The sequence below is a fragment of the Macrobrachium nipponense genome, chromosome 36, assembly GCF_015104395.2.
Source record: "Macrobrachium nipponense isolate FS-2020 chromosome 36, ASM1510439v2, whole genome shotgun sequence".
NCBI lineage: Eukaryota > Metazoa > Arthropoda > Malacostraca > Decapoda > Palaemonidae > Macrobrachium > Macrobrachium nipponense.
In genome coordinates, this window is record NC_087220.1 from 58,758,728 (window position 1) to 58,786,487 (window position 27,760).

The 27,760-nt window shown below is 40.2% G+C and overlaps 1 protein-coding gene across 1 annotated transcript; it reads right to left on the reverse strand.

Annotated features, from left to right (window-relative positions):
• Positions 1–662: 662 nt before the first annotated feature.
• On the reverse strand, positions 663–27,760 carry LOC135203353 (band 7 protein AGAP004871-like). The gene is made up of 6 exons (XM_064233094.1): positions 27,693–27,760; positions 8,296–8,499; positions 5,427–5,482; positions 2,218–2,296; positions 1,146–1,249; positions 663–793 (listed from the first exon to the last, which is right to left on the reverse strand). Exons 2-6 carry the CDS (start codon positions 8,359–8,361, stop codon positions 787–789), a joined length of 312 nt encoding a protein of 103 aa, XP_064089164.1. The 5' UTR covers positions 8,362–8,499; positions 27,693–27,760; the 3' UTR covers positions 663–786.

Consider the following 27,760-nt stretch of genomic DNA (forward strand, 5'->3'; position numbering starts at 1 on the left):
ATGTCCATCGTGTAGGTCGAACTTCTGCTTGCAAAGTTAACAATTTGTTTTAAGTCCTATGCGAATAAGAACACTAGTTACTTACAAACTAAATCTCTAAAAATGTCACTGACTCGATGCAGTATTTGTCATTGCAAAGAAACTTATCAACATGGCTGTTTCTAATTCTATGTAATAAAAATTGAATTCAGCCTAGAACTACAGTTAGAGATAACATGGCCTTAGAATAATGATGAAACAATTGATGGAAAATAAGCATAATCCTTGGTCAGTGTCCCATTCATGCAGCTCAAAAGAAAGGAACAGAAAAATGATCGTCTTGCTCCATAACTGGCCAGATGAACATAATTCCCAACAGCTTCCTTTCTTCAAGAGCTTCTTCTTCTTCTAAAAGTATGTCATCCACACATGATATATAATACATAAGTAATGTTTTTTTTCTTTTCAGCTAATTGGGCAAACAAACACTCCTACGAATCCAACGACACTTCTACTAAAGATAATCATCACATGGTACATTTCTTTTTTTTTTGAAATTTCATTTAAAGACCTAACTATCTCGCTAATGTATAGGCAACAATCTATGAGCTGTATTTATATATATCAGACGTATAAAAATCTTGTTTTATTTTTATTTTTTGTTTCAGAAACAGGCAAAAGGAAAACAGAGAACACTTGATCCAGGTCCGAGTTTTTGGTGGCACTCTTTATTTACAAAGAAATGCCGTAGAAAGTCGATAGGCAGAGGGAAGATGATTGTGGAGTTTTTCTCCGCTGAGATTGTGTTTAAAGTCTGCAAGGAAAGAACAGGTTATCAGTACATTTCTTAATTAGGAACTATTGCCATTTAGCTTTTGAAAAGGAAAGCATTCTGCACTGATATAAAAAAATGGCAATGGGTCTGTTCAGTACTAACTGTGTAAATGTAGAAGACTTTTTGTTACATTTAAAAGGCCTAAAATAAAGTAAAAACACATTGCTCTCTAAATATGAAAAGATGTAAAGTGTAAACCAAATTTCGGAGATGCATGATGTGAAATATTTAAAAGTTAACGAGATAGAAGATAACTAACATCTTCAATTAGGCAACGATATGGAAGGAATTGCTTGCGACTTTTGACTTTTGAAACAAAGATGGTACTTACCTGTAAGTATCGAAGCTGGAGGGCTGCCGGAGAGAGGGAAAAATAACCTCAGCAGCTTCCTTTAAGGCCCGAGAGGCTTTTTGTTCACCTTCAGCAGCGATTACCTGTAGAAAGGTAGTCAGACTTAAAATACATTCCTCACTGGATATTGTTACAAATGAACGATCCGACTTACATTAATTCTTTGGCCGTAATGGCCTTTAGAATTGCTGTGGTAAATAATAATTTAGCTGATTAACTACACTCCATATAACATCTTCTAAAATGAGCTAGGAGCTTGTTTTTATTTTCATGAATATTCTACTTGGTATAAATTGTCAAATTGTTACAATATCGGCATTTGTTTTTAGTTTGTTTCAAATTTATGGATGGATGACAAGAGGACAATGTAATAGCTAGTGTTTATTGTAAAAGAAGAGGTTGTGAATGGCTGTTGCTTTGTGATGTTGCAGGTTTGATGGTTAAGACTGTGAGTAAAACTGAAGGCATTTGTAAGAGGAGAAAGAAAAGTGGGAAAGTAGTATGTTCTATCAGGGACAGAGAAACATAAGCTGAGAGTGTCTGTTGTTCAGGAGTTTTGCAATTGCTTAAGGTTCTTTGCAGCATCCCTTTGGCCCCTAGCTGCAACCCCTTTATTCATTTCAAATTATGAAGGAACTGATGTGATGCTTTTGTGTTTTTGTGCATACAGTGGTCCCCCCGTATTCGCGGGGGATGCGTACCAGACCCCCCCCCTTGAATAGTTAGAACCTGCGAATGTTTGGAACGCCTATAAAAATGCTAAAAACAGCCTATTTTGTTAGTTAAAACTCAAGAAAAACCCACTAAAAATTTTCATACATGGTTTTTTTAATAGTTTTATCACAAAAAGTGTATTTTATGATGAAATTCATCAAAAAAACCAGGAATTTGGTGGATATTTACCATAGAAAAATACCGTGAATGCGCAAATTTTCCGCGAATAATGCAGGGAAACGTTCCCGAGAGAAATCCGCGAATGTGTGAGTCCGCGAATCTGGAGAACGCGAATACGGGGGGTCCACTGTATATTGGTTGCTTGCTTTGTTCTTACCTTGGCTCTGGCTTCCCTAGCAGCCTCAGCCTCAGCTGCCATGGCTCGCTGCAGCTGGACTGGCAGCCGGACGTCTTTTCTGTGGAAGGTATTTGCCCGTGGTAAAGACAGTTTGCGTATAATGGCAGCAAACAGAAAACCAGTTACATATATAGACAAACGAATAGATAAACATTAATAAATTTGTACTGTATAGATAATTAGGTTGAAAAGTCAAAAGTACCGCCTTAATTTAGCAGACCTCAGCTAAGCAGACCTCTTTAGTACTTATCAGCTATCATATATGATTACTGTTTCATATGCTGCCATTTTGGATGTGATTCATTTTTATATATATCTCTTAAATTGAATGTTAAGTTGCAAAGTATAGAGGTTAGTTTAAGCTAAGACCATTTAGAATTGCTTTTAACTGTAAGATATCTTTAAAAATATTCAAGTGCAGGCTATAGCATGTATGAGGTCTTGGTTTCCTAACATACTTGTTTGTACTTATCAAAAAGGCGAGACTCCCAAATTATCTGTTAAATTGAGGTGTTACTAGAATTTTGCTCTCACCATTGTATGGTACCTTAAATGTGCTGTAGCATCGTATAAAGCTGATGCAAGTTAAACAAATGACTGCACAGTTTCCATACTGTAATGATCAAATTATAAGGACTCTACATTGTTTAATATAATTTTGCCTGATATCAAAGAAAAATAATTCATAAGAGGGTTTTTTACATTTTTCTAAACTAAATTTTACCTGATATGAAAAATAAATAATTTTGATAAGGACTCTATACATTACCTGAAAGAAATTTTACATGATATCAAGGGGAAATATTCATATAAGAATTCTTTATATTATCTATAATAAAATGTACCTGATATGAAAGAAAAATACTTCATTTGAGCACCAGCTTCCTTCTCTACTTAACCAAAAATTTATTTTTATGAGCACAGTACTTCCATAAACAAGACAAATGTCTACAGAGGGGGTTTCCAATGGGTTGTAAAGTAGGGAAAAGTTGATGGACTTCCATGCACTTGATGTTATCTATTCTGGAATACAAGAACAACAGTGACAACATACATAAGAGAAAGTTAACAAAAGTCTTACTATTACAGACACAGGACAATGTTTCGTAAGGTATAGTTGAGAATCCTCTGAGCTGTCAATATAAAGCACTACCTGTTGTATGAGACTACAGGATTGCCATGCCACATTCTACTGATTATGGGAAAAAAATAGATGTAAGTCTTGTTTCATCTGCCAGTATCCTGTGTCAAACCTCTTATTAATTTCAAAGCAGGGCTCTAAGTTATGTTTGTGACATCTCTGTTTATATATAGTACTATCTTATTTCCATATACATTATTATTAATATTATTATTCTTATGATATTATGCAGTAGATAAACCCCTATTCATGTGGAACAGGTCCTGATGGGCCATTGACTTGAAATTCAAGCTTCCAAAGAGTAAGATGTTCATTTGAAAGGAGTTACCGAAGATAGTAGGAAATGCAAAAAAGAAGAGACCAGTTATATGCAAAGATGAATAAAAAAAAATTAACAAGAAGAAATAGTTAAAATGTTAATAGATTGCAAAAATTACAAGAAGGATTGTTACTGAGGAGTGAATTGTGAAGTCTGCAGTTTTTATTTCCATTGTCTGGTTATCCTCTTTCATTTGCAATGTCACGTAATATGTTGTTGGTGGGGAGGTGCCTTTCTTTTTAAGGATGATTCCCCACTTGTGGTAGTGGCTGCTAGGGTTGTACATAGTTCTGGAATGGTGCTTCAGTCTCTCAGACTTTATCATGAAGTTGTACATTGCAAATGGTGTGCAGTCTTCATGCCAACAGATGATTTATTAAATGTAGCTTTTCACTGAGGGTTGTACATTCATAGGCAAAGCAACCAGCCTGAGAAGAGCGTTGTTAGGCTCAGAGGTCTGGATAAACTAATCCTTTATTATAATAATAACATAGGCAAAGCCTCCTATACTCAGCCATTCCTTGTCATGTTTTGCTCTTGCAAATGTAAACATTGACACATATAGGTCTCAATATATCTTGCGCAAGACATTCAAGCAAATACAATGGAAATCTGTTAGCATTTGCATACGAGCAAAAAGTCTTCGTAGCGTGTTGTAAATAAAATTAAAATGAATATAGTATTAGCATAAGTAACAGAAATAATTTTAATGGGAAAACAGGAATAATGCACTAAAAATGCCATCCTAATCTAAAAAGCATACCTTTCACTTAAAGTTCTTTGGACAACTAATTCTTACAGACAGGTTTACAGAACAAATACTGTAAGTTTACCAATGCCAAGTTGTATGTCATTAAATTACAAGCTAATTAAACAGATATAACATTAAGAAAATAAATAAAAATTAATTAAGTAAGTCTAATCAGGGAGGAGAAGCCAGGGCTGTTGTATGAGTGAGACTCCTGGATGGTCCTAGGAAGAGGCAAACAAATAAAGGATAGAAGGACGTGCATTGCAAAAGGATTCATAAAGTTGACTTTGAGAGTCATTTTATAGCAAACTGAAGAGAATACTGGATTTGAGGATAATTAATAGTGATCTGGAAGACACAGAAATCCACAGGCCTAAGGGGTTATAGGCAGAACCAGATTGGTAGACATATACCTGGTTGAGGTGATGTGTATAGTCAAAATAAATCATGTTTTAATGGCATATACTACAAGGTTTGTGGATACATTCAAGGAAGGATAATTTTAATGATTTGATAGTTACTGGGAAATATACTATTTTAGGAAATGATAAGGATATATTATTGACATTTTCTGAAAAGCTTAGAAATTTTGTGCTTTTGCAATAATAGATGACATGATGGTAGGTTAAAGATAAAGAGAAATTTTGTAATTTTGAAATTACAGTAGTAATTGCAGTTTTATAAATAACAAATTTTGTACTGTACTTTGTTTTTATTATGATGGTACATACATTCACCAGATCTGTGGGAAAATTCAGTCAATTAACAAACAGAATCAGTAACAGTAGAATTTCACAGATGTTGACTGCAAATTCACAAAAACATAAGGAGATAAGTCATGCTTCCACAAATCACCCAAGAGGTACACAAATTTACCAAAAGATCTCTCCAAATGGAGGGGTACGGGCATGGGAAAGGCACTAAACAAAGGGACAGGGCCGAGCAGGCAGGGTTATGCCAGTGAATCTGTTACTCACATTTCAACCCTCTCCACCTTAATGCCCCAATTCTCTGTGGCATCGTCTAAGACTCCCTGTAAGGATGAAGGAGGTTTTGTTGTCGTCACTGTTTAATCACCAACACACATTCGAAAGTAAATGACTTAATCCTAGTCCTGGTAGAAGCAGATGTGCAAAGTGGATATCACAGAGAGAGAGATAGATTTAAGTAAGAATTAGAATAGTGTGTACTATGTGTGTCTCTGTGTACTTCTACCAAAGGAATCAAAATGAGAAAGACGGAACAGTTGACTATATACTTACATCTCCACTCTCTCTACCTTGATTCCCCAGTTGTCTGTGCCGGCATCCAGATAATGCTGTAATGATCTGAAATTGCAGCTAAAAGGAGAATGACCCAGCATTTCTTCACCATTCCTCATATCTTATGATTGATGGGAAGAGATGCTGCTCTCAGTAAGCGACCTCGTTTTCAGAACGTCACTTTAGTTTGAAGTTACCAAGAAATTTTACTTTTAGAATCTTTATTCATTTTGTTAGTGATGTTGTTTTTGAAAGTTAAAACTTTCAGCAATGCTTTTGACATTTTCGGGACAAATTAGGAAAAAGAATTGGTTGCAAAGCCCTAATTCAAGTAGGATCTTTGGAAAGGAATAGGAAACTGTTTATGAAACTCATTGATATGCCATGTGTATGTAAAAGCTTAGAACTAGGCAATGCAACAAAATATTACCAACCTTGATATTCTTTTGTAATCATTGACATGAATACAAAGAAAATATCAATGAATGCCTAAATATTGATCACACTTTATTATCAAAGATATGGTGGATTAGGTTGTGGAGTGTGCAAATTGTAAGGAGGTTTATATCTGAGAAGTACAGTGGAATTTTGTATACTATAGAAATTTTTCATGAAAATCGAGTTTTGTCATTTTTCAAATGACGTTTCATTATTGCTTTGAAAGTTACATATATTATTGTAATAAAAGCTATAGTATTCCTGTTGGTATCAAGGAATTTTAGTTTCAATATTTTTTAATTAATGGAATTAGATTTATACATACACCCTCACAAAGTTGAAACATTTGGAACATGTCAAATAAGGGATTTTGACGTAGGAAAAATCTATTTCTGGGCGAGGAAGCTTCAAATAATTGTTCCCTCATATTTCTGTCATCTTCTGAAGACATATTTCCTTGGAGGAAAAAAAAGCAGAACTTGGCCAAATTCAAAAGTTATTGAATGTTTCTTATTACTGAGAGTAGACAAAATTTGTTTAAATTTCTTGTGAAATCTTTTTAGCTTTGTTATCTGGGAAGTGCTACATTAACCTGTGTCTCATACAAAGAGTTATTTCTTTTGTATGTCTTCACTTGGGACACACTTATCAATATGAGATAGGAGGCGCAGGACACAAGTGAAATTGAATTATCAGAGAGCTTCAAAATTAGTCAAGAGATTGTGTTTCACAGGTACAATTAGATAGGGAGGGAATATTGGGGTAGTTGAATGGCAGTCAGTCGAGGTCATGAATAGCCGTACCATAGGTAAAGAGAGACTTGATAATGCATTGTTCCTTAGACAGGTAGATAAAGTAGTGATAACTCGATGGAATATATTGACTTTATTATTGTAAATTTTCTTCAAGGGGGTAACTGGCCCTGTAGTTTTCTTTGATGGACTCTTTCTAGAAGGTGGATCTCTGCTGTCCTATGAAGCATTGCTAATCACTACTCTGTTGGTGGATACACAAAGTCTCTTTACACATCAGAGTCTTGCATCACTGACCTTCCTTCTTCTACCACAGCTGAAGTCTTTGAAATTATGCTTCCTGCATATTATGCAAATCTTGTGACCTTTTCTTGTGTCATAAGTACTATGGTCTTTGCAAAACAAGATCAACTGGAAACCCTCTTCTTACATGACTTGCATGTGACCAGCCCTTTTCAGGAGCTTTGAAGAATATTATATCACCACCCTTGGTATTTCAAAGGCATTTGCTAGCCAGTTGCTTCTGGAAACCAATTTCAAGTTTCTTCTGGTCTATTTGTGTTGTAGATGATGTTATGTGTGTCCTTCTTCATAGCTCTAGTGGTGTTACTCTGGGATCTTTTCTGTCATCTGCTCCTCCTTCAAAATCTTGTACTCATTTTACTTAGACTTTTGCAGTTTGATGAAGATAGATGTGGTGAACAGTATCTGGACTTGGAGAGGAGTGGTGGTTTATGGGAGTGTTTTCATCAGTTGAACACAAACTTTTTGTACCTTCACAAGAACATTTGAGGATTTGGAAGCTGAACCCCTCTGGATGTCTGCTCTAAAAGGCAAAGCTCTAATTCTTGTATCCGTGATGAATTTTCGGTCTTATTGAAGATGTAAATATGGGTTTTATGCAGGCTCCACAATGAAGTTTGCATATCTCCATATGCAGGACACTTTGAGTACTTTGAATGGGACTGATAAATCCTGTAGGAGACTTCCTGATCTTATTATATATCAGTCTAGTCTCTGCGGAAAACTAAGTTCTCACAAGAAATTTGAAGACTGAGATGTTTATTGTTGATAAAAATATGGTTTTATTGATTTCAACATACTTTGACTGAATTCTGTAATTTCTGTACCAAGCAAGAAAAATCATGGTCAGAAATGTAGAATAAACTTTAAATGAAACCTAAAAATACTTTTATGTCAACTTTCCAATTGTGTCTTTATGCAAATATACAAAAATTAGAATACAGACACCACCTTACTTATGAACATTCAACTTGAAAACATTCAGAGATACAAACAAGTAAGTAGAGTGGTTTCTGTAACTACAAGTTTAGATAAGTATGAACACTGAAAACCAAATGCGAAAACGACACTCTTGTGGGTGGTCACTTTACCTGCATGTCGCATGAGATGGACTCTCGGTCTCCTAGGATCTCATGCAAGTTCTTCGTACCTAGCATGTTCCTGAGAGTGGTCTGAGCCAGGAGGCGCGTCGAATGGTGGGCGTTCTCCACATTCGCAACGCTGACGGTGGCGTTGCTCACCCTGTAGTAGACGACGGCATCTACACTCACCGTCACGCTGTCCTTTGTCAGGACCTGCGCATTAAGGGGTTGAAAGTCACTGGGATGTGTTCATAAGAGGGCATCTGCGTAGCTGAATGGTGTGACGCTTCTAATGGGACTTGAGATAATTACTGGTAGCATTCTCTCTTATTTATTATGGGTGTTAGATATAGAATTCAGTCATTTTTGTTCACTGACATTACTTTTTTAGAGGTTAGTGACTACACTGCATTTTGAGAGAAGGCAAAAAATCTTTATTTATTATTCTACTAGAAAGCATATTTCTTATTACACTTACAGGGTATTCCAGACAATGTAGGATTTGTTGAACAAGGAACTGGCCGATTTAAGAGATTATTTGGCAAAATAAAATTTTTGTAATACCAGAAATCCATGAACTTGGCTAGATTTCTAAAGTATTTACATTTTAAGAATACTGAAAATGTTGTCAATGGAGTTTTGTATTTGTATTTATGTAAATAAAAGGGTGGAGGCCTACACTAAATCAGATTTTTGTGGTGTGCTGAAATTTACATGCACGTATGCTACTAATATTTCTTGTGTCCTGAGCCGAGCATTAAAGTTTCTATGTACGTTTGTGTTACTGTTTCTTAGCAAATAGTGTAGGGTTTATGTTACTTTTGCTAATTTCATAGGCAAAGCATGGTAGTATGTGTGTAAGAAGTTACTAATATTTTTTATTTACAGTAGAACATAAAATTTGTGTGTGCTCATACATACCATAGATAAGTTCTTTTATTGTTTTGCTTTTTATTTGAGCTTTCTAAGTGTTATTGCGTGTCACTACATCCAAACAAGTAGTATTGAAAAGAATGTCAAGATTTATTATTATAGGGAAAATGTCTGTGTGAGTAAAATTAAACAAAATGGACGGAATATAAATGATCAACACTTATCAGTGAGGAAGGGGTATATATAAATATACAGTACTACACATTTATGCCTAAATGAAAAATATGTACTAAACATAAATAAATCTATGACGTCATGTTCTCACCCACCCAAAACTCCTGTCTTCTTTTTTCTTTTTAAATGCAGATGGAAAAGTGCTTCATCGTAGGCACACAATTACTGTTAACATCTACTGGGTTGCTTTGGAAGGAATGTAAAAAATAAAAAGAGTAAAGTACATTCTTTAATTACAGCTTGCAACAGCCCTTGTCTTGCTCTCTACTTTTTGGTTGCACATGCTTGTTGAGGGAACATAACATATATATATATATATATATATAATATATATATATATTCTATATATATATATATATATATATACATATATATATATATATTTATATATTATAGAATAAGAGGATGAGTGAGGGTGTGTTGGGGAGGTGGATGGTAGTGGGGGGAGACATAAAAAACACGCTTATTTGTCGGGCCAGGGCCAAGGGAGGGTGGGAAGTATAGGATCATGATACCAGGAGGAAAATATTTTTAGAAAGGGAATTATTACGTGACATCTAAACAGGACTAAGTAAAGGAGACATAAACACTTTAGACTTATTTTTAAAATGAGTTTTTCATTGAAAGACTTTAGTTCTTTTTTATTTCAAGGTGTCTTCAGTACTTACATCAAGACTGAGCGATATTGACCACGTCAGAATTGCTTGAAATAGGATGAGTAGGGATGGAGATATAAAGGTTGAAAGTTCATTTTTTTTTTACTGGGGATATGTGGTATGATTGAAAATTGACGGTGGCTTGAAACATCTGGCAATTTGTATTTATTTGGTCTAGTTCTTGTTTTTTTTCTTTTTTGGCATAAGACAAATGTAATTAACAAATTGCCTTTCGATTTAGGTCTGTTATTGAGGAGTTACTACTTAATCGTATTAGGATTGGAAGATGCCTCTTTCAGTTTATGTACGTAAAAGCAAGGACAATCTCTCTCTCTCTCTCTCTCTCTCTCTCTCTCTCTCTCTCTCTCTCTCTCTCTCTCTCTCTCTCTCTCTCTCTCTCTCTCCAATAAATTTGTGTGAATTATATTTTACATATCTTTTTATGCACCAAAAGCTGCCTTTCAGTTGCTGCCATAGGCCTATATGTTTTGTGAATCATTGGAAGTCTGTGGTCATTTGGTAAACACTGCCTGAGGTCACTGACAGTCTACAAAAGCCCTTTTGTTCAGATTATTATAATGAACAGTTAATTTAAACTCTTGACTAACAAGCTTTTACTTGTTCAGGTAAGACTGCTACTTTTGAAGACGGCCCCAGGTAGGAATCCATTAAGCCTATTCAACACAGAACCAAAACAACCCCTTTGATGGATTTGGTATAATCATTATCAAATGAATCACTGAATGGAAAGCGGTTGAGCCAGGTTCTTCATCTTCCTACTCTGACGTAGGTGAATTCTATGTTTGGCCATTGGGCGATTGATTGGTTTCATTACGTAAAGTGTAGAAATTGTATACAACAGCCATGTTACATGTTATCAGAAATAAGCTTGTGTTTTGAATGAAATTGGAATTGAAAGATAAAGTGGAATTTGACTGATGTAGGCTTCTTCAGTCAGTCTTGGGGGAGGCGATGGAATAGAAACAAATGCCTGCATGAATAAGTTAAAAACGCTTGGCAAAGTACCATCAAAGGAAAGGAAAGGACCCAAAGAAGAGATTCTGCAAAAGTGAGAACTGAACAGTGGTGCTATCTGCTTTCTGATTTGTTTTGAGGACTTTTCTGCTCAGAGGATTCTCTATCAGTGTCATCATCACCATCATTATCATCCAGACTTGCTAACTGGTGTCTGCAGTTTAGCATTTTACCTCCATTCCCTCATCTTTACTTTAGTCTTGCTGTTCAACCTTTCTAACTATTACTTCCTAAGTGCAACAGTGAGGGTTCCCCCCGCCCCATTCCCTTGTGCTCCACCTCATTTGTTTCCTAGATCTGTTTATCTTGCTCTCCAACCACTCCAATTCCTTCTTTTCAGTGTCTTAAGCAAAGAATGCCCTAAGTTCCCCAGTGCGTGACTTGAAAACATAAATTTTATGAATTTTATTAATCTTCTGGGCTTACTTTTGGATGGGTTCCTATAGGATCTTATTTAGCACATCTAGAGGACTCCATTTTTTGGGGGCAGCTGGGGATTCACTTTCAGTTTATAATTACCTTGAATAATGCGGTCTTCTGTATCATAACTTTTTTAATATATATTTACACATGCTGTGAGGAATTAAATTCTTTGTGAAGGATATTAGAACTTATTCTGAAATATAAAGTATTAATACTCGCATGGTGTTGATCAAATTATTATTATTTTGAGTTGGCCCTGTCGGGGAATGTTGCTGTCAGTGCACCTTATGCGTGCACTGTAGGCATTACTTATGGTTTTTTGCATCTCTTTGGCCCCTAGCTGCAACCCTTGTCATTGTTTTTACTGTACCTCCCTTCATATTCTCTTTCTCCCATCTTGCTTTCCACCCAGTCTAACAGTTATTTCATAGTGCAGCTGCAAGATTATCATCCTGTTACACCTTTCAAACCTTTTTACTGTTCAGTTTCCCTTTCATCGCTGAATGACCTCTTAGGTCCCAACGCTTGGCCTTTTTGGTAAATTCTATATATTCCATTCCATTCAAGCCAAGTTTATATAGTTCAGTTATATTTAAATCACAAAAAGCTGTTCGTCAAACCGGATACAATAGCCTTTGAAGACTATGGACTAGTGAGAGTATATTAATTCATTTTGAAAAGGTAAACATTTGAAACCACCAAAGCAATTTGTCAGATTGTATACAATAACATTCAAAGACTATGGATCAGCGAAGCAACAGAATTATCCAACAAAGTGGTAACATATATTGCAGAGTGAAAACAAAAGCAGGGAGAATCAAAATCGTAGGTAAAGTCATGGGGTACTATACCAGTGATATCAGTAGATCTTGGATAGGAACTCTAAAAAGCCCTATGAGAAATATCAGTCGAGACGTATTAAAATAACTCCTGTACATATTTGATGACTTCACTTGATGGTAGGAAGAAAAGTACTTGAGCAAGATTGCCCCCTCAGTCTATATAAGGGATTTTGACGTAAGGAAAAATCTATTTCTGGCGATTGGCTCGTGTCGCCAGCGAAATATCCTTTAATCTATTATTTCTAGGGTAAATGTACTAACACTACCAGAGAATAATAAAATAAAGAAAAAGGTCAGTGTAACTGACTCGCTCACCCTCCAGGAGGGTGTCGGTATGAACACTAGGCGAGTGAGACCACTACCACGAGCCAAATGCCAATAGAAATCTCCCACTACAAAAACCCTCCAAGAGGGGAGCCGTCCCACAGAGTGAGCAGCTCGTACTACTACTACTCCATCCCATGCTGCCGACTGCTGCGCCTCTGGTGGCCATCCTGAAGTTAGCAGACAATCTTGAGCGAAGGGATGGGTAGGGTGGGATTTCGCTGGCGACACGAGCCAATCGCCCAGAAATAGATTTTTCCTTACGTCAAAATCCCTTTTTCTGGGCTCAGCTCGTGTCGCTGCGCGAAATCGTACCAGAGAAATAGCACAAGATTGTAAACAAAGTAATAAAATAAAATAAATCAGAATAGGTCTCAAATAAAAGATAAAATATATATAAAGAGAATATAATTGCTAAAAAGATACATATACACAGTGATATAAAAATAAAAAAATAAAAATTGCTTAAATTACCCTTAAACCTAATCATGTTTGATAGCATAAGGTAATTTACATATATACAGGTAAAATGATTTACATGTCTCCAATGATATCTGTGTAACAGCATGTATCAAAAGAATAATAGCAATTAATATAAACAGATAAACAAAACAACCAACAATAATAATATATAAGGAATGTATATGACTTAATATACAAAACCCGTAACCATTGTAATATGATGTATCCCCTAGCATAAAAATAAGGGGGTAACATCCATGAGATCAATGTTTGTAATCATCTGTGAGTGTCCCTAGCCAGACAATAAGGGGCACTACACTATCATAAAAGCAGCTAAGACACAAGGTGAATGCAAATGAACAAGGTAGGAATAGACGAACTGTTGGGTGAGGCAGGTAGAAAGGAGGACTGAATCTTCTACTACAATTTAGCTAGAGTCAGGGGAAACTATGTTACCCGCTGCTACTGCTGGGAATTTCAGAGCTTCCAAGGACTTAAGGTAGTGACGTTTGAACACTGTCGGCGATTTCCATCCGGTATACTTTTTCAAATCATCGAAGTTCATATGTTGGAAGTAATTAATTGAGGTGGCTACTGCCCTGACATCATGTGCTTTCGGGAAAGAGTCAGGATTGGCTTGTTTAATAAAGTACAGGATTTGCTGCCTGATGCCTTTAATGGATAAAGTTCCACCTTTTTCCCTCTTAAAGATGGGGCCCCCGATGAGGATGAGGAGGTCCTGGACAGAAAGGCTCGTAAGGTTGAAACTGGACAAAGGGATACATCTTGTGGAAGGGGTAGTACCTTCCAAGGTTCCCACCTCATCAAAGGATCTTCATTCTTGCTAAAAAGCTACGTTCCGGAGAAAGTAGGACTTCCCCTGTGGGAAGGAATTGAATATGATCCGGATCCCTGGATAAAGCCGACAGTTCTGAAATTCTTGCTCCTGAAGCTAAACTTAATAAAAATAGGGTTTTTCTTAAGAGCATCATAAACGAGCATGTGTCATTATCGGTTTCGGAAGCCAGTTTTAGAACATCGTTTAAGAACCATGAAACTGACGTAGGCCTCACAGAAGGCCTAAGTCTAGCACATGCCTTAGGAATAGACGAGAAGTAGGAATCCGTCAAGTCTATGTTAAATCCAAATTGAAATATCTTTTTCAAAGCTGACTTGTTTGTCGTAATCGTGGCTAGCTGCTAAACCTTTTTCAAATAAGGATCTGAAAAAGGATATAGCTGAATTAACTGTCATGATTTCAATATCTGATTCTCTCAGGAAGGTTGCTAACTTTTTGACAGCAGCATCATACTGTCTCAAAGTTGAATCCCTTTTATCGGATTCCAAGAAGAGAATATTCTGAGGGTCAATATTCGCATCTCTTTTTGCCGCAAACTTCATGAAATCCATAAAGTTAGGGTTTTGAGAATCCCTGAGGAAGCGAACACAGTCTTCGTTTGTACTGACTGGGAGAGCTTGGGACTGGGGATCCGAAGAGGACGAAGGCCCAGCTCCAAAATTAGAGGATACCAGTTGCTCTTCGGCCAGTCTGGGGCTACTAGAGCCACTTGACCTTGAATGTCCTGAGTTTGTTCAATACTTTCATGAGGAGATTCACTGGAGGGAAGACATAAATCTTCTCCCAGTTGTTCCAGTCTAGAGCCAGGGCGTCCGTGGCATAGGCCAGAGGGTCCAGGTTGGGGGCTACATAACACGGTAGTTTGTGGTTCGCTTGGGATGCGAAGAGATCCACCTGTAGCCCTGGGACTCTTTGAAGGATCCATTGGAACGAACTGTTGTCCAGTGACCATTCGACTCTAGGGGTACTGATCGGGATAGGGCGTCTGCTATGACGTTTCTCACTCCAGCTATGTGAGTGGAGGAAAGATGCCAACTGAACTTGTCTGCCAGGGAGAAGATGGCTACCATGACGTGATTTAGATGACGTGACTTGGAGCCTCCTCTGTTTATACAATGTACTACCACTGCGCTGTCCAGGACTAGCTTTATGTGGGAGTACTTTGGTGGGCGTAACCTTTTTAGAGTCAAGAACACTGCCATTGCCTCCAGTACGTTTATATGGAACTGACGGAACTGAGGTGACCAAGTCCCTTGAACCTTTTTTTTGACCTGGGAATACCCTCCCCAGCCGCTTAAGGACGCGTCTGTGTGGATGGTGATCCCTGGTGGAGGGAACTGAAGGGGTACTGACATTGACAAATTCTTGACTCTCGCCCACGGGCCGAAGTCGATTCTTTAGAATCAGAGGCACTGAGGATAGTTTGTCCCTGGACCTGACATTTGCTCGCGAGCGCCAGATTCTGGTTAGGTCTTTCAGTTTGGCTTTCATTAAGACGTTCGTCACTGATGCAAACTGGAGAGAGCCGAGGATCCTTTCCTGAGCTCTCCTTGACGCTAGTTTGTGACTTAGAAATTGCTTGACTGACTTCGCTATTTCTTTCCTTTTGGTTGATGGAATCGACAGAGTGTGGGAGGATAGATTCCATTGAATGCCCAGCCACTGAAAGTCTGACTCTGGAGTGAGTCTTGATTTGGACCTGTTTATCTTGAAGCCTAGATATTCCAGGAACTGAATCACTTTCAGTGTAGCTCTGTTGCATTCCTCGACTGTTGGGGCCCAGATCAACCAATCGTCGAGATACGCTACTACCATAATCCCTTTGTATCTGAGTTGTTGCACTACCACTTCCGCTAGCTTCGTGAACACTCTGGGTGCCACGTTGAGTCCGAATGGAACTACCTTGAAGGAGAATGTCTGGTCTCCTATCTTGAAACCCAGATACGGACGGAAGTGTCTTGCAATAGGGATATGATAGTAGGCGTCTGTAAGATCGATAGAGGTGGTGACGGCCCCACGGGGAAGTAAGGTCCGCACCTGTGAGATCGTGAGCATCTTGAACTTGTCGCAGCGGATGGCTAAGTTTAAGCGGGACAAGTCTAAGATTACCCTTCTTTTTTGTGAGCCTTTCTTTGGCACGCTGAACAAGCGACCTTGAAATTTTAATCTCTTGACTCTCGCTATAGCTCCTTTCTGAAGGAGGTCCTCCGCGTACTCTGTCAATTCTTTGGAAGGAAGTTGACGGAAAGGTCTGGCTGGAGGTGGGTTCGTCAACCAGCTCCAACCCAGCCTTTTGACACTATGCTCTGAGCCCATTGGCTGAAGTTCCACCGGTGGCGAAAGTGAAACAGCCTCCCTCCTACCTGAAGTTCTTCATTGGTTCTGGTAACCGCCTCGGCCTCCTCTGAAGTGCTTTCCCCTATTAAAGGGGCCTCCCGATCCTCTCCCACGAAAGGACCGCTTACCTCTGCCTCCCTTACCCGAGCGGTCATACTTCTGTGAAGCTTGACTCTCGAAGGCTTGATTGTAAGCTGGAGAGATGGCGTAGGAGGTGGAGGGCTGAGGCTGAGGGGATATCACATAAATTGGCTGTGATTGACCTTTAGAAGTGGAAGGTTGGGCTGTCTGCACTAACGGCACTGCTGGAACTTGTTGAGGAAAGCGTGGTTGCTTTTTCTGGTAAGGTTGGAAACGTCTGGGTTTCCTCTGTCCCTTACCTTTAGCTGTCAGGTCTTGCCTCCTCTTAGCGTAAGGCCCCAACGGTCCTTAAGGCTCTGGTTCAACCTCGTAGCCTCTGCCTGGACTTCCTTAACCATAGCTTCTGGGAAGAGATCTGCTCCCCAGATGTTAGAGGAGAGTAACCTATTCGGCTCATGTCGAATGGTTGCCTCTTGTAGGACATGTTTCCTACAATTCGTTCTAGCAGTGGCAAACTCGAACATATCTGACTGTACCGTTTGAGTCAGGGCTTTGGTCATGAGCTTAAAAATCGGTTCTGATCCATAGGCCATGGTTGCTACCTCAGACATAGCCATAGAGTTGATTGATCTGGCTAGTCGTGATTTTGCGTCAAATTCAGCCTGAATAAGACTATCTGGGAGCCTGGGTAGCTTTTCACCAAACTGCTCCATAGCACAGTCCGGTTTGAGTTTGCAGCTGAGAATGTGTTCGGCAAGTCTTCCCACAATTCTCCAACTGAGGGAGTAACGGAGATGTGGGATCTGCTTCCTTCAACTGAGCATAGGTTCCCCCTTCTGGGACCGCTGGGATGGTCGACCTCGCTATCTTGGTTTAGGAACGGGAGCGGGGTATACCTCTCATCCATTGTGAAAATGGTAAAGGGACTTTTAAATGGTTGTATCTTGGTATTAGAACAATCCATGTCCTCTAAACACCTGAAGCCATTCTCTCTGAGCCTGGTCTCGTGAATAGAGGACTGTCTCCTTTGGTACCCTATCGTCCGAACCATAGCCGAAGGCGTGAGCCTTGCGTAGCTATGAACGGAGCTGGGAGGCCTTCCGGGTAGAACTCGAAGTCCTCTATTCTTCGAGTCCCAAATTCCGGTATAGAGATGAGACCGTCCTGGAAGGGGGCGTATGACGCTACTCTCCATGGGTTGTTCATAGAGAAAGCAGGTAGTGAGTCATACGGAGGAAGCTGAGTTCCACTTGTGTTTTGGAAAGTGAAGGAGAGGCTAGAGGAGCTTCTCTCAGCCCGGCTATAATGGTGTCTTGGGAAGTAATCCTATCCGACAGACGAGAGATCATTTGTTCCATACTACTCTTTAGGGACCCAACCAGGTCGCCCACCTGTTGCAACAGGCCAGCATTGGAGTCCAAAGCCGGAGCTACTGCGGAGGTGGAGGGGAGGCTCTGAATCGGAACCAATGGTAGCGGAACTGGATGACATCTGCCGGAGTGCGAGATCTCTCTCTGGAGGATTTACTTCTCGAGGACTTAGAGCCGGAGCTAGAAGCTTTAGACCTGTCTGGTCCGGGATTCCCAGCCGGAGACTTACGTGAGGAGGATGAAGTCGAGGTCGTCTTCTTAGACGACGATGACGTCTTAGTCAAGGTCATCACTTTAGCCTTGACCTTAGGTCTAACCGAAGCGTCAGGAGGAGTATATAATTCGTCACCCGTAAGCCTTGGAAGGATGGAGAGGTTGCAGGGTAGAAGAAACAGTTACGCCCAAGGGTGACCCTTGGGTGTCCACCTTACTACCTCGACCAACAGGTCGTCTATACCTACCATAGGTTCAACATTAATATCCAGGGTTGCGACATCCGTGGAGATATCCTGGTCTGATCAGTTAAGGAGGCAGCCAGCTGTTGTTGGATGAAGGCGATAGTCGGGTCCGCCTCTACCGGGTCGACGTACCCTGTCGCCTTGCCTCCGGGGAAGATTAATAATGCCAACCGCTTCTCCAGGATGTAGGGCTGACCCTTGGCGGCGTTCTTGCCAAAACCGCCGACCCAGGCCCGCAGGGTAGCCAGTGCGGTATCCCTTACTGCCGGCGCCTGTAAGAGAGGGCGTAGTTTAGATTTAAGAATCACTTAAAACTAAAACTTAAAGTAATAAACTTAAACTAGATGCCTTAAGTTGAAAGTAAATGATGAAAACTTAAGCACTAAAATAGAAGCGGAGCAGCTACTGGAGATGGAATACTTACCCCTTCCAAAAGCTGGCTCACCAGATCGTAAAACATATGGTACACGTCTCATGGTACCAGACCTGGATGTCCCCGTGCGGAGTCGCGCATGGAGCATGGGACCGGCAAACTTCGTGTCCACATGGGTCCTGAAGTGTGGCGGAACATCCCGGATGCTCACAGTTGGTGGCCTGTAAGTGGGGAGACACATGAGCATCTTAAAAAGTATCACTTACAGACTAAAGGACAGAAGAACTCCGTTGCATGCCGGAGCTCGGAAAAAATTTGGGCATAACCCCTCCCTGCATCGCCTGAATAGGCTATAATCCCGGAGAGATCCGGTAAGACACGTAATGGGAGGGGGGATGGTTTTAAGAAACTTAAGATAAACTTATAGATAACTTAAACCTAAGCACCAACGAACCGGACTAAGTCCAGTGCGTAGCGGAGTGTAGTAACTCAGCCATACTGTAAGTTAGCAGGGACCCCACTGTATGTCCGGTCCACTCTGTGGGTGGACTAACATCTTTCCGCTGGATACCAGGACTCCGATCAGGGAGGAGCCCTAGTAAGGTGGGAAAGGGCGAGAAGACATACAGGCTCGAGCTAGCCCGGAGCGACAAGGTAGCAACGGAGGGGGGGTGGGGAAAGGCCAGTACCCCCACTACGTACCACCCGGCCGACCGAGAAGCCGGAGAGGTCGAGACCAGTTCTGGGTCTGTCCCGACTCCCCCGCCCCTCCGTCTGAGGAGAGAGAAGGGAGGCCTAGGCTCCGGGTTCAATGCGGAGCGGGAGCATGGGCAGACCGACCCACCCCCGCCCGACTCTATGGAAGAGCGGGAGGGGGGGGAAGGGAGACTGGACAGGCGTCTGGCTGACCCGTGATCACGTAGTGACCACGAGGCGGTAAGACTAAAATACGACAACTAAGCCTAGGATAACCAACTGATCAGAGAGATGCTATCGGGAAGCAACTGAACTGAAAAGCGGTAGCATATAGGCCCACTGGGCCAAAACCAACTAATCAGAGAGATGCTATGGGGAAGCGACCGAACTGATGAGCGGTAGAATAGGCTCAATGAGCCTGGACCTAGGCTAAGCCAGACGCCTAACTAACCTAACTATAACGAAATACATATTATAGATAAATAAAAATGAAAGAAAGAAAGTAATATAGCAGGAGAAAAAATCCAGGAGTGTACGACTAACCCGAAGGCAAGTCTACCACTCAAAGCTAGTCAGAGGCCGATACTAAGAACCTGGACTAGGGTCTGGATAGAAGAAGCCTACATAAGGTAAAATACATGCATGCATGAAAAACCTGAGTAGACCGTAACCTACGTAAAGCGGATAATAATATAGAGCGTACATAAATAAGGGGATGTTCTAGGTATGGGAGACCAAGAACGAACCCACCACGAGGCAGAACCATGCTGCCATGCTTCCGACCCCGAGACCGTATTTATACCTAAAAAACGGCAAATACTGTCTCAGGGCCGGAAAAAACCAACTAACCGTAAATACTGAGTACTTAACTTAGCTGCTGCGATAGCTGCACGCTCCATTATAGATAATCCGAAGAAAGGGCACAAAAAACACAGAGAGAAAAATAACACGTGTGACTCGTGTGCGCTAACTTGAAAAGGATGTCACCAGAGGCGCAGCAGTCGGCAGCATGGGATGGAGTAGTAGTTAGTAACGAGCTGCTCACTCTGTGGGACGGCTCCCCTCTTGGAGGGTTTTTGTAGTGGGAGATTTCTATTGGCATTTGGCTCGTGGTAGTGGTCTCACTCGCCTAGTGTTCATACCGACACCCTCCTGGAGGGTGAGCGAGTCAGTTACACTGACCTTTTTCTTTATTTTATTTATTCTCTGGTATGTGTTAGTACATTTACCCTAGAAATAATAGATTAAAGGATATTTCGCGCAGCGACACGAGCTGAGCCCAGAAAACAAGTTATTATCATTATTATTAATACTTGGGTTGTCCGTATTATAAGGTTCTCAAGGAGCTGCAGTGGCAAGGAACGCTGTTACGCTGGATCTGGCGACACTGGGGCGTAGCTTGGTTCCCCCTCTCCCAGTCCCCCCCCCCCCAGTGAGCTGTCTGCGATGCTCAGCCTTGGCTTGGCAGCCAATAGAGATGGAGCTCCCACTCGCTTCTCCTGCCAGGTGCGAATTACGCTCTATGATTCGTTTTTTGTGCACAAAAAACACTGCACTGGTGGACATCATTCCCAACTGTGTGAAGTCTACGGAGAAAAGTGTATGAGGTACAACATGAGTGCAATGGTGCAGAGAATACAAACGACAAGACTTACAGTCATTCATAACACATTCCAGAACTGGAGAGGAGCTGAAAGAAGAGATTTAAGCTACCTACGCGGAGCGGCGGAAGAGTTCTACGATTCAGGCATAAAGAAGATGGTACGCCGCATGCAAAAATGCATTGATCTCAACGGCGATTATGTGGAAAAATAGGAAAAAGTCTAAACTTTCCCCAAAAATGTATTATTCAATGCCAATAATAGCGACACGGCCGAGCCCAGAAATCATGTTTTTCATCGTGAAAAATCTTGGGAACCTTCTTTTATGGACAACCCTTGGAATAGGGCTTAGTTTTTTTCAGACCTCTGAGTCTTAAGTAGACTTCTCGGGCTGGTAATATATAACCAAGTAAAGCAAAGTAGAGCATAAAATTCTTATGATCCTACTGAAATTGCGTCCATCAGTTGAAGGTGTGTAAATTCCTAAAAACTGATGGAGACTTTCTTGCATTGTATAATTCCGACCCTAATAATGGAAAGGAATGTTTTCATGTTTTTTGTTTTAAAAAACTTGATCACATTTAATGGAAAAAACATTTATATTTGATTAACTCATGCGATACATTTTTTCTTTCTGGGATTGTCCTTGATGTTGGATTTCCAAGAGGACTTGTTTATATGCCTGTGAGGGTGTAGGTCATTCCTCATTGACCACCAATCCAAGTCATGACCAGACCCAACATTGTTTAACAAAAGCTGATTACAAGACCATCTGTATTTTCAGAAGACCAAGTTGGGCCAATTTTGCATTTTCAAGGTAAGCTTTCCTTATTTTATTTTACTGGTCTATGCACAAGGACTCATGCATAACATACAAAACAGGGAGAATCACGTATAAGGTCCAGTTATCCTTTAAGAGGATAGTGCAGTCAGTACATTGCATGTGGTTCGCTGTAGGCATTACTTAAGGTTGTTTGCAATGTTCCTTCCTCGGACCCCAAGCCTCAACCACCTTTCATTCCTTTTAGTGTATATGCATTCATGTATGCTCTGAATTTCCCTTTCAGTGCTGAAGATCTCATATGGTCCCAGTGCTTGCTTGACCTTTGGCCTAGATTTTACGTTCCATTCCATAATAAGTTGGTGACATGTGATAATTTTTAATTTCAGAGACTTTCTTTCATTGCTTTTCATAAGTTTATGGCTGTGAAATAGCAGAACATCAGTTGTGGAGTTTCATACATTAACTTTCTTGTGCTGAAATGTCCTAATTAGTAATTAACTTCCCAATGCTCGATTGATGTAGCATCGTTTAATTTGCGTACAGCATTAGTGCATATGCACATATGCTTAAAAACCAGGAAAATGTTAAGTAGATTTTAGAAGTGACAAGAAGAGTTGCCAAACACGAATTTAAAATCAGCATGAACATTGGAGGAAACTCATATAAACAAACATTTAACATTGGGAAAAACTAGGTACTTAAGGTGGGGGTTATAATAGAAACTTTATAAACAGCAATTATAACAGCTCTACAACATCATTTAAAAGTGGGAGTGGAGGGCAGCAGGGGGTGGCACGAACGGGCGGTCAAAGGAGGGTATATAGATATATATTATATATCTATATATATATATATAAACCAAGGGAGTGGTAATATATGTACGTATATATACAGGTCAAAAATCTAAATGACCCTATAGTGGGTCACATCAGCTTACAAATAGGTCACACATGCTTTTACAGTTCTGTATATAAATCTCATGCACATTAGAGATAGAGAGAGAGAGAGGAGAGAGAATTGGGTCTTGTCTTTTGCAATGGTCCATATTCAGAGAGAGAGAGAGAGAGAGAGAGAGAGAGAGAGAGAGCGAGAGAGAGAGAGAGAGAGAGAGAGAGAGAGAGAGAGAGAGAGAGAGAGACTTTCAAACATTAAGTAACTTAGTTAACTCAAGTTGCTAAGTTTTTTATTTAAATAAAAACGTAAAAAGCATAGTAAATGAAGAACGAAGAGAGAGAGAGAGAGAGAGAGAGAGAGAGAGAGAGAGAGAGAGAGAGAGAGAGAGAGAGAGAGAGAGAGAGAATTGTATATGCACAGGAGTTACAGATCAGCGATGAGAGCAAGGGAGAAAAAAGAGTAAATGCACAGGAATACAGATGAGAGAGAGAGAGAGAGAGAGAGAGAGAGAGAGAGAGAGAGAGAGAGAGAGAGAGAGAGAGAGAGAGAAAGTAGAATGTATTTGGAACTCGAATGTCAAAATACTAATTATTACTGTGAGAGGCTATTCAGAAGGCATCCTCTTGAGTTTATCATAAAGGAGTTTGCTTGAACTGAATGCTTTCGTACTGAGACTAATAATAATAATAATAATAATAATAATAATAATAATAATAATAATAATAATAATAATAATAATAACAATAATAATAATATTATTGTCATACCCTAACTCTCTCTTTTTACTTAAAGTTTGATTACTGATTTGTGTGAGATTCAGGCAAATCATTTATTTTCTTTAGTAACTATCAATTTATCAGATCATAAAACTCTTTCTTGCACTTTATCAAAGCATAAGACTCTAGTTTACAGTTTGTTATATAAAAAGTATAATGAATTGTTATAAAACAAGTATAATGAATATAGATCATATAATTCTTTCTACCGAATGTATTTCACGAGCAACTTTAGATAACTCAGTCTATTCACGTATCTTTAAACTTTGGGAACTAGAATGATAATGATCAGTTGACAGTATAAATTTACGAATAAATGTTTCAAGAGAGTTATGCCAGGTGCTTCGTTAATTTTACAAATTCCGGGAAAACAATACATTCCAAAAAAGTATAAGTTCCAAAATAAAATTGTTTAAGGTTAGATGGAGGAGGTCCTTTCGTATTTGTGCAAAAGGTGCCTATGGACAAGTCATTATTAAGAGGATTTTGTTGTTGGACCAGGTTCCTTGATCTTGATCTTGCTTGCAACCATATTCCCATGACTGTAAATTTTGAGAGGCCAGTCAGTCGATTGGCAAGGAGGAGGAGGGGGAGGAGGAGGAGGAGGAGGAGGAGGAGGAGGAGGAGGGAGGAATGAAGGAAGCAGCCAGCCTTTCTTATTTTATTTTTCTGTTCAGGTGGCGTCCATTTCTTGCTGGGCGGTGAATGGATGAGTTGGGTGGTTTTCTTTTTTATAAAACACAAAACCTACTCAGAACAGAAGGGAACATAACTAGGGGAAGTTGGAGGGAGGGAGGGAGTGAGGGAGGGAGGGAAAGAAAGAGGGGCATTTGGAGGGAGAGGGGGGAGAGGGATCTACCCACCTCTTGTGGAGGAACATCAAACGTGACAGTCCGCAGGTCGACTTTTCGGGACGACTCAATACAAGGAAGCGTGAAAAAGATGCCTGGAAAAATGCGATTGGGATGCCGTGAGGTACTAGGGAGAGTGGGGGGTCTGGTGGTGTTGGTGGTGGTGGTGGAGGGAGGGTGAGAGTGTTTTAGGGGGGAATGATGGAGAGAGAGTGAGTGTTGGGGAGGTGTGGGGCTGTGGTGGGGGAGACAAGACAAAACGAAAGATTGTGAACGAGGTTACTGCCAAAGGTAGAGAAATATATGTACACACAATTGTGAGAGGGCAATCAATTAATTTGAGGGGGTCAGGTCGTACATTGCTCTTCTTTTAGTTGTGGTAGGGTTGCAGTTGCTGCCAGGGTGGGGATTAGGGGCTTAAAAGGGTTGAGGGATGAGGGGAATGGGGAGGTTTGGTCAAAGATATTACCGGTTAAGAAACGAGAAATAAAAACTTTTCCATCTGTGCGACAGGGGAGGGGGAATATTTCAGATCACTACAAAAGTTCTTCTCTCATCATTTTTTTACAGATCTGGAGGAATTGGGAACTCTGGTAGGGGGGCTCTCTGATGGTAGGGGGAATGAGGGCAAAGGCCACCACATTATTTACATCATAAAAAAAGTCACTGTAAATAAGGCAAAAGGGGGTTAAGGCTCACAAAATGATCTCACGTGTCAAAACAATATTGGAAGAAGAATAAGCAAAATTGAGAAGCAGGCTAAACATTATCAGTTGAAAACCAAAACAGATTCATACAAAAAACTGGGCAAAATTCTCGTTTTCACGAGTAAGCTGTTATATGCAGGTAAATACTGACACTGACATGATCACAATGCCGTAAAAAATGTCAAACAATAAAACATCAGAAATGAAAGATTATTCTTGGAAGGAAACATAAGATAGGCCTTCTAGGGGTTGCTAGAGAATAACATATTGATAAATCAAAGCCCATCAGATCTGCTCTACCATTTCATATGTTGCCTACAAGGACAGTGAAAAGAAATGAAAAAAAAGCAAATGTAAAAGTTCCTTCAACATATTTTAATCTTTGGGAAAGCATATATGGGCAAATGAAAGTAATAAGTAACAGAATAACAAAACACCACAATCAGCAACTAGTTCATCTAAAGTTAAAACTGACTAAAAGATCGTTAAATCTACTACGCAATATATATGATACATGAACAGGCCAAAAGGAGAAATAAAGGCATGAGTAAATAAATATAAGAAATTGAGCAAATACAAAACTAATGAAGCAATTCATTTCAAATGTTATCATAGGCAAGGAAGGATGCTGGAGGAAAGGGGAGAACCTTGCTTGACAGAGTTCTTGAGCATTGAGCATCTGTATGTCCAGTGGTCCCCCCGTATTTGCAGGGAATGCGCACCAGACCCCTCTGTGAATGTTTAGAATCCGCGAATAGTTGGACCCCTATAAAAACGCTGAAAATGGCCCATTTTGGTAGGTAAAACTCAAGAAAAACCCACTAGAAATTGTTATACCTGGTTTTTTAATTAGTTTTATCACAAAAAGTTTAAGATGAAATTGATAAAAAAAACCAGTAATATGTGGACATTTTCTCATAGGAAAATACCACGAATAGGTGAATTTCCCACAAATAATGGGTACATATGGTCCAGAGAGAAATCCGCGAATCCATGAGTCTGCAAATCGGGAGCACGTGAATACGGGGGGCCACTGATTACCAGTCTTGTGGGAGTACACATCATCGACCTGTTATCAAAAACATTTTTACTGGATTAAGCTGTGTTTGCTGAGGAGGAATATCAACACAAAGTATTGGGTGGGGTGGGGGGGAAGGACCTTGAAGGATATCTCTAAGGATCTCATCACGGTTGACGCATTGTCCCACAGGGCGCGGGAAGGTCCGCAGGTTATTCCTACAGGGTCTCGGAGTAGGACATGCGAAGGGCCGTATATACAGTTTCTGCATTCCTGTCGACCCAGATTTTTATATCAAAATGAAAGTGAGGGAGAACAAATCTGGCCCGTGAGTGGGACACAGGTATGGGGGGTTTGTGGGAAAGACAGAAGATTTTATGTAATGAAAAATATATGTATATGTGTAAAACTCTATTTTGGGGGGTTTGGGGGAGTGGTGGTAGGGGGTAGTAGGGCAGGGGCTTGGGGTTGTGGCTAGGTGAACAGACCTTCTGAAAAACGTGTTGCAATTAAAGTGAATTCAAATTTGACTCTACTTAACAGTACAAAATGCTTTGCATGTATCAGGCAGTGTGTGCCAACAGACACACACTTACACGCGCATACACACAAAGAATAGTGATATAGTCACAGATATATGAGTAAAACACAGACTTGTCTAAACCAAAGGTGGGGAGGGGGAGAGATATATCATACAGATTGTGCCGCAGTGAGAGAGAGAGAGAGAGAAAGAGAGAGAGAGGGAGAGACAGGAGAGCCCATTTTGAACTATAGGGCAGCCTGCCCAGGTCGCCCATGGGGGCATCGCGGCCTTTTTGAGTAGTGCCAGAGAGGAGGGAAGACATTCTGCTCGACGGACCTACAGAGTGCCATAGTCATGCACCGAGGAAAAAAGCCACCACAAAGTATACGCACGCATACGTGGCGTGTGTATGATAGCACATCACAATATATATGTGTAGATATACATATCTGTTCACACGTTCCCATACAAAAGCACGTACGTATGCACGTATTACCTAACACATATAGTTTTCCTTTTTATATACAATCAGATTTAACTACACATGCGCTGCAGAGTAAGAGAAAGGATGTCTGTCGCTTCGGTACGTACTACTCTCATCACTATATTATATAAAGAAATTACTTTTTGCTGCCACGTCAAGTTACGTAGTTCAATCGAGCCGACGTACTGAGATACTTTAGAGAGTGGTTCGCTTACCGAGCAACAGACAGTTTCCCCCCAGACGGTGAATAATAACTTTTCAATCTGATTTTCAAAAAAATTTTTTTGGGTGAAAAATGTCAAAATTCCACAATGGCGTTGGGCAATGGTGACTTGGCCTTGTGTCCAACATGACTGCTACTGTTTTTAGATCGAGCGTGTGACTGATTGACTGTGTCGAGAGTTGAGAACGGAGGTGGTGGGAGAACGAAGAGAGAGAGAGAGAGAGAGAGAGAGAGAGAGTAGAAGAAAGGTAGGAGAAAGATTAGAGATATGTCAAAGGAAGGAGAGAGGAGAGATAGATTGAAAAATAAACAGACCACACAGAGGAATTTGAAAAAGGCACAGCAGTACTTTTGAGCAAGCGAGTGAATTGAAAACAGTTGTAGTAGTATATAACCGGTGAGGCGGAAGATTTACAATGACGAAACAGTAACAATAAAACAATAGTAATAGTGAATAATAATATAATAATATATATAGTGTATCTTTCTATGTATATCTCTTCATTCCCAAAATGAACTTGCCTCTTGGGGGGGAACATCAAATACACTAGTCCTCAAGTCGACCTTTGAGTAGGATTCTATGCATGGCA

Bases quoted from the DNA above. Each gene is read 5' to 3' on its own strand.
- LOC135203353 (XM_064233094.1), bottom strand. From the start codon at position 8,361: ATGCTAGGTACGAAGAACTTGCATGAGATCCTAGGAGACCGAGAGTCC. The intron at 5,483-8,295 runs GTAAAGTGACCA...TCATCCTTACAG, and splicing joins CCATCTCATGCGACATGCAG to GGAGTCTTAGACGATGCCAC. The intron at 1,250-2,217 runs GTAAGAACAAAG...ACCTTTCTACAG, and splicing joins CTAGGGAAGCCAGAGCCAAG to GTAATCGCTGCTGAAGGTGA.